This window comes from Ursus americanus, chromosome 32 (assembly GCF_024610735.1).
Source record: "Ursus americanus isolate L20-20 chromosome 32, mUrsAme1.1.p, whole genome shotgun sequence".
Taxonomy (NCBI): domain Eukaryota; kingdom Metazoa; phylum Chordata; class Mammalia; order Carnivora; family Ursidae; genus Ursus; species Ursus americanus.
In genome coordinates, this window is record NC_142158.1 from 21,468,724 (window position 1) to 21,478,715 (window position 9,992).

At 39.8% G+C, this 9,992-nt stretch overlaps 1 protein-coding gene across 11 annotated transcripts in view; it reads left to right on the top strand.

Moving 5' to 3' along the window:
• The window catches only part of RNF144B (ring finger protein 144B), a 172,843-nt gene that overhangs the window by 139,634 nt on the left and 23,217 nt on the right, over positions 1–9,992 (top strand). For all 11 annotated transcript variants that reach the window (XM_087858082.1, XM_045811555.2, XM_087858083.1 and 8 more), the window contains one exon: positions 2,847–2,907. In XM_087858082.1, the coding sequence (XP_087714208.1) occupies positions 2,847–2,907 (61 nt within the window). The remainder of the gene's footprint in view (positions 1–2,846; positions 2,908–9,992) is intronic.

Below are 9,992 nucleotides of genomic sequence, written 5' to 3' on the forward strand. Positions count from 1 at the left end.
AAAGCAGGAGCCCTTTAACCTGTGATTTGATTGAACCTTCAGTAATCATCCTAACACATTTATTTCAGGTTTATAATTATAAAAGACCTTGAGCAATAGTGACTTATTCCAAATGGCAGTGGAACCAGGAATTTAATACTTTGGATGATTTTTTTTTTTTTTTTACATGGTCCAGCTTTCTTTGATCTAAAGCCATGGGTATAACAGAAACATTTCAGAGAACTAGTCTAATCTGTAAAAGCCAACAAATGGTAAGATCAAGGAGTCGATTCTTCTTCTTTTTTTTTTTTTCCCAAGGAGTAGATTTAAAAAAAAAAAAACAACAAAAAACCTTATGTGTCTTTATTGCCTTCTGGGTAATTTAAGTTCTTTGAGAGCAGCTTCTCTGCCCCCTTTCCTTATCTGTCTCCCCAGGTGTCCAGCCACTGCTGTATCTTTAGTGTGCCCTCCAACAGAATACCAAGAAGATGCAGATCTAAGTGGTGGGGTCTGGGAAGAGAATGGTGGTGATGGAACTTTTTTTTTTTTTAATCACCGATTTCAATAGAAAAAAATTGATTTACCTTATTGTCTTAATTCCATAAAGAATCTCTGATCTATAAAAAATAATAAATAGGAGATTCAAAGTAGAATAAGAGACCAAAAAAATTAGAGACCTCTAACTTTCCTGTTGGCAGTGATGTGTTCTCTGATGAAATGTATCTTTCTAATTTAAAATTAAACATCCATCTCTACTGTTGTTGACTTTTTACTGCATTAATTTGTGTTACTTTTCTCATTAGCATTTCATCTGCATCTAAAGTGCTTTATCTCCTGTTTGCTTTGTCTTCCATCAACTGTATTTGACTTAGCTGTTACATATATTGTATGTCATTGAAAAAAATCAGAATTTTTAGGAATTGACTTTGAGGGGTTTGAAGAAGTTCTTCATCAGTCTATAACTATTTTAGATGTGGGCAGGTAGAGTACAGGACTGTCCCATAGACTCAAAGGCCTTTTTTTGGGGGGGGTGGGTGTTAAAAATAGATGTACAGACTTTTACTGGGGTCTCTTGGACCCGGATGACATCATCTCCAAGTCACCTTGGCCCAAAAGTTGAAGTAGTTAGATTATTTGTTCTCTACCTACAGTGAAGCAATGACTAAGTCGGGAACTGCATTCAGATTCCTTAATGCCTCCCATCCCTTGGTTACCTGTGTCTTCTGTTTCCAACTCAGAATTTTTTTTTTTTTTTTAAGATTTTATTTATTTGACAGAGAGAGAGACAGCCAGCGAGAGAGGGAACACAAGCAGGGGGAGTGGGAGAGGAAGAAGCAGGCTCCTAGCGGAGGAGCCTGATGTGGGGCTCGATCCCAGGACTCTGGGATCACGCCCCGAGCCGAAGGCAGACGCTTAACAACTGAGCCACCCAGGCACCCCCAGAATTTCTTTTGAGACACCTTTGTCTTTCAGGAAAGATGTCCAGGTGGCATGATAAGAGATGAAACAAAACTGGCTTTCAATGTAATAAAAGTCTAACCACACTTTTTAAAAAAGTATGGTACAACACACATCATATAAAATTAACCATAATTTTTTTAGTGATTGCTCGGGAGCTTTATTTAAGGTGCCAGATGAAAATCAACCTTTTCCTCCCAGCTGGAGAAAAATGTTATAATTAAATTTAATTTATGTTTTACCGTACTTGGAATGGAGGAGACTGAACTTGCCTGTTTTGCAGTCCTTCATACATTTTAGCTGACTTCGTTTAATTCATTTGCAAAATAAACAAATTGAATTTTTTTTTTTGTGAGGAGGAGGATTCGATTTTGAATACCTTTTAAAATGTACTGTATTTGTTAAGTACAATTTTTAATTGCCTCATTTTTTTTTACTCTTGTTTTCTTAAAGCAGACTTCCTTTCATTTCTTACAGGAACTTCCGTCTAGATATATTTTATACCAAAGAATGTGTAATGCTTTCGAGTCAGAATTGCCAAGGCTACGACTGTGTCTTGTATCAACTTGCTAAATGTTTAGAAGCCTAGTATCAAATCCTTGGGTCTTCTCAGTTATAAATCTTTTAAGCAACATCAGTATAGTTGACGTCAATGGAACTATTATTTTTAGAATGCCAGTTTAAGAGCAGTTAGCTTTTCCTGCATCTGACTTTGAAATGCAATTTAAAAGGATTAATCTGAAATGTCATTTGGTTAGGTCTGAATCACTGCCATTTACCAGCAAACCTTTGGTTCCTATCGCCATCTGCAATGGAAATAGGAGTCAAGCCACAAGAAATGTCTTTAGCATTTCTTTTCTACCAGGACTTGGATGGCAATGAGGGACAACCAAGGACCCCGTGAAGTGATTTTTTTTTTGTTTGAAGGAATGATATTCATATTGCTCAGAAGGTTCTATTCCCGAGGAGACTAATGAGGTTTTCATCATTCCTGAGGCACTATCTACCTGACCTTAGTTTTTAAGGGTTCTGAGGCTAGAACTATAATCTTTTCAACATTTCTTAAATGAACGTGGAGTGATAAGGAGCATTGGTCGTATATATATGCGAATAATTGGGGAAGTCCAAAAGTTTGGTTGTCTGGTCTTCATAGCTGCTGAGGGTAAGAAGGGAATTTGACCAAGGAGTCCTGTCAGGGGTGCTTTGAGCAGCAACTCCTAGCTGTGGCAGAGGGCTGGGGCTGCCATAGGAATTGCTGCTTGTCTTACCACGTGAACCGTGGAGAGAAAAAGAAGTTCTCGAACCACTGGCATAAAGTAAGCCAGGCAAGAAGGAGAGGTCCTAGATGGCTGGAGCTCTGGGCTCCAGTGAGGACAGAGACCTCATCTTGTTAATCTCTCTGGTTTCAGATTGCCTGCCTGGTTCCTGTGGATCAGTTTCAGCTTTACCAGCGGTTAAAATTTGAACGAGGTATGTATGCCCTCTTCTTTCTGTCCCCGTGGTGAGTTGTGGCTTTCCATGTGTCATCTTCACACTACCCTCCATAGAAGGTTAAGGAGGCTGTGGGTTGTCAACAAAGCCACAAGGGCACTCCGAAAGGGGAAAAGCTGTAATTGCAACGTAACATTTCAGCTTTCTCAGCCACAGGCAGAAAAAAGTGCAGACTAGCAGGAAATAGAAGCTTCCTTATGTTGGCTGTTTGTATATTTTTAATTTGGCTCATGTGAGAGAAGTTCTGCAAAAGTTGGATAGTTTTACAAAAGAGTATGTTCCTTAAAATGCATTTTACCACCAGCTTTCCCACTCCTGAAGATCACTTCAGAAACTTCATCGACCCATGGGGGCGCCTGGGTGGCACAGCGGTTAAGCGTCTGCCTTCGGCTCAGGGCGTGATCCCGGTGATCTGGGATCGAGCCCCACATCAGGCTCCTCCACTATGAGCCTGCTTCTTCCTCTCCCACTCCCCCTGCTTGTGTTTCCTCTCTCACTGGCTGTCTCTCTCTCTGTCGAATAAATAAATAAAAAATAAAATCTTTAAAAAAAAAAAAAAAAAAAAAAGAAACTTCATCGACCCAAACATTTTTACTGCTGCTTGTAATATTCCCCATTTGTTCTTTTGATACTGTAATGTAATCCTAGTGATGGCTGTGTGTGTCATTCTGATGTGATTTACAATCTGTTGGGCTCACTTTCTTTCTGACTTTGGCCGTGGGGTAATTTATATAGCTTTTCTATTTGTACTGCCTTTTTATCTGTAAGATTTATTTATTTTTTGCTCCTTTTGGTTTCTCATAGATCTTTTTTAAGGCACCCTTTCCCTCCTGTCACACTCTGTACATTCTTGAACTAAATGGTCTGTTTTTCTTTTTTCTTTTTTTAAGATTTATTTTAAAGGGAAAGAGAAAGAAAGGGGAGGAGGGGCAGAGGGAAAGGGAGAAGCAGACTCCCTGCTGAGTGCAGAGCCTGATGCAGGGCTCCATGCCAGGACCCTGAGATCATGACCTGAGCTGAAACAAAGGGTTGGGCGCTTAACCAACTGAGCCCCCCAGTTCTGTTTTTCTATATCTGAGAAATAGGAGAAAATTGTTCCCCTAGAACGCATAGTCTCCTTGAGTATATAAAATAAATTCTCATCTGGCATGAGCATTCAGTTTTCTGATTCCTAACTTTTAAACTAGGGTAGTAAAATCTAAGAGGTAAGATGGGGGAAGGAGGAACATTTCTCTCTCAGGTGCGAGTCTTTCACAGGTGGTCTTGCATATCTTTGCTTTTATGCATTATAAATTGATCAAGTAGTTTGACTTATACACAGAATGTATTTTTTTTCTCACAAGCTCTAGGCAGATGTCCCACTACAGATCCCATGAATTGACCATGGGTTTTATTATTCCTATTTTATAGATGAAGAAAGTGACAATTGGAGAGGTTGAGACCTGCCTAACATCACATAGACTGTGTCTAAGCTTCTCCACCTATAGGAACAATTCTATATATTTTTTTATTAGGGTAGCATCTATCTAAAACATAAAACTTACCATTTCACCCATTTTAGGTGTACAGTTCCGTGGCATTAAGAACATACAGTGTTGTGCAACCATCACTACCATCTAGTTATCACACCAAGCAGAAAGTATAATTAAATAATAACTTTAAATAATAACTTCCCATTTTCCTTTTTTTCCCCAGCCCCTGGTAACTTCTCCTCTGCTTACTGTTCTGTAAATTTGCCTAGTGTAGATATTTCATGTAGGTGGAATCATACAATATTTTCCTTTTATGTCTTATTTCACTTAGTGTCATGTTTTGAAGGTTCATCCATGTCGTGCTACGTATCAGGACTTCGTTTCTTTTTATGGTCGAAGAATAATATTCCATTGTGTGGATACACCACATTTTGTTTATTCATCCGTTGAAGGACACTTGTTTCTACCTTTTGTCTATTGTAAATACTGTTGCAATGAACACTGGGGTATAAGTATCTTTTTGAGTCCTTGCTTTCAGTTCTTTTGGGTATATATTTAGGAGTGGAATTGCTGGGTCAGTTGGTAATTCTATGTTTAGTGTTCGAGGAACTGCCAATTAGACATTTTTACTATTGTAAAATATGGAAGTACATTACATTTGGAAGTCTGTTAAGTCTGGTGCCCATTTGGTTCAACTCCCTCATTTTATAGGAAAGGAAACCAAGGTCCAGAGACTTTTTGATCTGAGGTGATTCTGGAAGGCAATTTGTAATTCTTCAGTGTGTCAATTCATACACTTCTTCGTTATCATCCATAATAAAGAATTATTAGAAAATAGGCATGCCAAGTAGGAGTAAATTTAAATTAATGCAGGGTTACATAATGAAATTTACTTGATTGGCATGGTCTTCATCTAAATCGTATGCCTCATTTTTACTCGGTCTCAAACCCAAGACTTATCAGATAGGTGACTTTGAGGTCTGTGCCACGAAAGTTGTTGTTGTTGTTTTAAAGATTTTATTTATTTAAGAGAGAGAATGAGCAGGGGGGAGGGAGGGGGAGAAGCAGCCTCCCCACTGAGCAGAGAGCCTGATGCAGGGCTCGATCCCAGGATCCCAAGACCCCAAGATCATGACCTGAGCCTAAGGCAGATGCTTAACCAACTGAGCCACCCAGGCCCCCCTGCCATGAAAGTATTCTATGTGGAACTGTTTGGAATGGGATCTTGGGATGCTTTAAATACTAATGTTGTGACTGAACTAAATGACTTAACTGGTGGAAAGTAAAACTCACTGGCTGGGCTCTCAGATAGAGTGGTAGAGATTGTGGCGGCTCTGGAAAAATGTAGAATCAGATCAGTGGCAGCCCTGCATCTGAATTATAAAAATTTTCATTAGTTTTGCCCAATTCTTACTGCCTACCGAGTTCGCAGTTTCTAGTGTGTCATCCTGCATTTTAATTGTCCTCTGCTTTATGTTACATATATGGTTAGCTTGCCTTTTATAGCTTTGTTTTCATCTAACTCTTCATGGGGAAAAAATATTTTGAACAGGAATGAGCCTAAATCATCACTGTTTACATAAAGTGGAGAAACGGCATTTGGCATCGATCAGTTATTCTATGAATCCTCTCTCCTTCCATCTGGGACTTTCCGTTGGCTACTACCATGTTTGTGGCTTTCCCTTTCTGTGTCAGCCTTCCAATATTAACAATGAAGAGAATACTAAGTTTGGCATGTGTTAGCGATCACTGCTGTACTTTCTACTGGTTCTCAAAGCACATGCCTGGTGATTAATGTTAGAATTTTGCTTGTCTCTTGAATCTGCTTGCCCAGAATCTACTTTTTCAAAATAGTTTGGGTTTTTGGGTTGGTTTGTTTTTTTTAAAATTGGGTTAAGATTTTCCATCTCTAGTCCTTAAGCACTTTCCCTATTTTTTGTGACCCTGTTTTACTTATTATAATTGCAAAGTGCTTCTGTTTTTGGTAGGTTAACATGTCTGTACTTGGATTTTTGTATTATCATTTAGTGGCTGGAAACTCTTACAAATGGTTCGAGTGTCACAGTGTTCTCCTTTGGACAAAAGTGAAGTAAAATCGGAGTCTGTTTTCCGGTTATCTGTTAATCCTACTGCATGTGCTCATGTCTGCAGTATCTACTTTTTTGTGGACTGAGTATCTGTTGTGTGGCAGGTGCACTTCCAGACTCTGCCGTAAGCCCGGCTCCATCTTTCTCTGAAAGCCGTCTGTTCTCAGCATTTGTCACCACCTCCTCTCACTGTGAGTCTCAACAATTATGACATGGCTCTTTGAGTTTCATCTCACACCTTTATTTGTCCTGGCGAAATGCCCCCAGCCCTCCTTTTGTATCTGATCATTGAAGGTTTTATCTCACCAGAGCTCTGTGTGTGGTCGTTTGGTTTCTTTTGGTGTTTTTCTTTTTAGGGCTGTGGGATACTTGAATGATCTTACTGTCAGTTCGGTTTAATTTTGTAACACCTCCCATTTCTCATTAGGTATCTTCCTTTACTAAGTTTCTGATCACAAGCCCATTCATATCGTGCGTGTGCATGTGTGTGAGCGCGCGCCCGTTCTCTTTTTAGCCTACTTTTCTGGTGTTTTGTGGTAAATGTGTGACTAAGTCTAGGGTTCACTTATGAAGCTCTTCTGTGCTTCTGGGTGCTAACACTTTCTCCTCAGCTTCCTCCTTCCTCTCCTTTACCGTCAACTCTTTCTTATGGGTCAGTTCTAAATCTAAAACAGCACCCTGTAGACGTTTCAGCTAGAAAACTAAAGTATCTGCAAGAAAAGACATTTATCATTGAATAGGGTGACATTTCTAAAAGGGACCCAAATAAGAGGCACAGTGTGAAGTGTTTGCCTCTGCCTGTGTCCACTTCATTTCCTCATCTATACAAGGGGGGTAAGAATGGAAGGCTTAGGCTAGTGCTGTTGTAAGGGGTGAGTTAATATTGTGTGTCTGTCACCGTGTGCACTCAATAAATTATTACTGTCGTTGTTGTTGTTGTTGTTATTCACCACCACCACCCCATCTTACCTTTATCCCTGTTTTCTAAGCTAAATGAAGAAGGCATCTTCTAGAATCCAGATCATACCTCGACTGAGCCTATAACATAACAATTCCACTTTTGTTCCCTTTTCATCTTAATCCGTATCTTTTTCAGCGTATTTCTATTCTTATTGTGCTAGATTCTAAAGTGTTGTATGGCACCGTGATAACGAAAGCTAATTCCTTACCCCGCCTGCCATATCCGGTTCCTTCATGCTCTTACTCGAAGCATAAATCCACCTTCTCTGACCCCCTCCAAGGAGATCATGACTTGCTGACCTGGAGCATTCAAAGTGGCTGCTTTAAAGAGAAAAGGTTCCCATGCTAGTGGAATGGAAGTCTATTTAATAACATGATTACGATTTTACATAGAGAATGGTATTCTAGGAGGGAAAAAGGCCCAGTCCCAGCATATACTCACTCACCATGAGTAAAGCAAACTCCTAACTTCCACGGGTTGTCACATAACAGCGTTAAGACTAGATAAACTCAGAAGTTGTTTCCAGGTTTGAAATTCTGTGCTTCTCCTCCTCAATCTTGACGGCAGCGCCTCGGCTCTTGGCCACATCTATCTGAATTTATTTACTATGGCAGTTGTTAATTCTGATCCGTGTAGTTTAATTCCATTTTAACGATCTACAGAAGACCTTTGTTCTTTGAGATAGCAGAAAGCAAATTAACTTTGGCATAATTAAAAATGCAGTGGGTCATAGAAGTTAAAACAGTTTGGTTTATTTCAGCTGATAATTAGCTTGGATGTCATGTTTCCCACAATAAGAAATCATGGGATATCTTTTTTGGCACAGTTTCATGATGGCAGAGAATGGCAGAAAACCGACTTGTGTTAGTTAAGAGAATTTACAATAGAATAAAAAGCAAACTCGACATACTTAATGCCAATAATTTCAGGTGGGGAAACCAAGGGTGTTGAGATCAGTTTTTGAAATCTGAAGGCAATCACTGGGGTCAGACATGGTCCTTGGGTCTCATGGCATTTTTATTTTCTTAGAATGTTTCTATTTCTCAATAATTGTCAGAATACAGAAGTAGAAATTGCTTTAAATAGCGTTTCCTGCCTTGCATAATATATATGAACAAGCAGTCTTAAATCAAACAGTCAAAATCAGTTTTAATTTTCATAAGTAAATTCTGGTTGAAGTTTGTGAATTCGTCTGTCTCTGATGTAAGTACATTACATTTACTCACTGCTAAATCATGCTTATGTTAAAGTGTGGGGGCACCACCGGGAATGATTTACACAGACACCCCCCTCCCCCGGTTTCTCTTTTTCTAGATTCCCGAACTTACCCCCATCTCAGAGCTACATGAAGCTTTCCTCACTGCTGATGCGGAAGAAATTAGTTGAATATGCATGAGTTCATTTTCCTCCAACTTTGGAATAGAAATTTGAAGGGGGAAGAAACTAAACCTTAAACTTTTGGGATAATTGTGCATTTTGTTTATCTACCTAATAATTCTGTTTCTGAGACCAAGAGCCAGGAGTTAGAATTGAATTCACAGTAATAGTACTAAAAAGTGTACCTTTTTTACCCGTACCTGTACAGGGTTAATATAAAATTTTAAAACACTTTTTATTACTATATAGCAGCCCCCCCCCCCCCCCCCGCTGCATTCTGACTCCTCTCAGCTCCTTGGGGTAGAATCAAGAATGAGGAGAGGAAGCCTTTGTTCACGGACAGTGATCTGGCTTTCACCTGGCGTCCATCAGTTGGTTCTTCCTTGGTGTTGGTTTAGGACCGCTAGTATCTGATGCCCCTTCAATGTTTTGTTTTGTTTTCTGCTAATCTGGCCTCTAGGTTCCATTTGTGGTACTCTCTGTTACCTGACAGATATAAAGCAAAATTGTGCTCTTGATGACATATTGAAATTCTAGTAATTCTTAACAAATAAAATGCCTTGGGGCGCCTGGGTGGCTCAGTCGTTAAGCATCTGCCTTCGGTTCAGGGCGTGATCCCAGGGTCCTGGGATCGAGCCCCACATCGGGCTCCAGGTTCTGCTGGGAGCCTGCTTCTTCCTCTCCCACTCCCCCTGCTTGTGTTCCCTCTCTTGCTGGCTGTCTCTCTCTCTGTCTGTCAAATAAATAAATAAAAGCTTTTTAAAAAATAAAATAAAATCCCTCTTTTAGCTTCTATGGACATTGCCTTGTAGCTGCTCTTCTAGGAGCTGGGCTGACCAGCAATGTGAAGGGCAGATGTTGTGCTCTTCAGTGTAATCTGGCCAGACTTATATGGGTGGATCCCTGTTCTTCTGGGGGATGCTCTTCTCCAAGAGACTCCAGGATGCCCTATACAAAAATCTCCCTGACTAGTTGTTTCTATTCCTGGGAAGTATCTGAATGCAGGCCTGAGCAATATGGAGCCTTGCTGGGTGTGCCATCATTTTCTTTTATTACCATTGGGAATTGATCTACAGATACCATTTCTTACACTTCTGTTATGTTGCTTCATTCATTTATTCAACAAATACTGTATCCCAGGAAGCTTTCTAGATCAGTGGTTGTCAA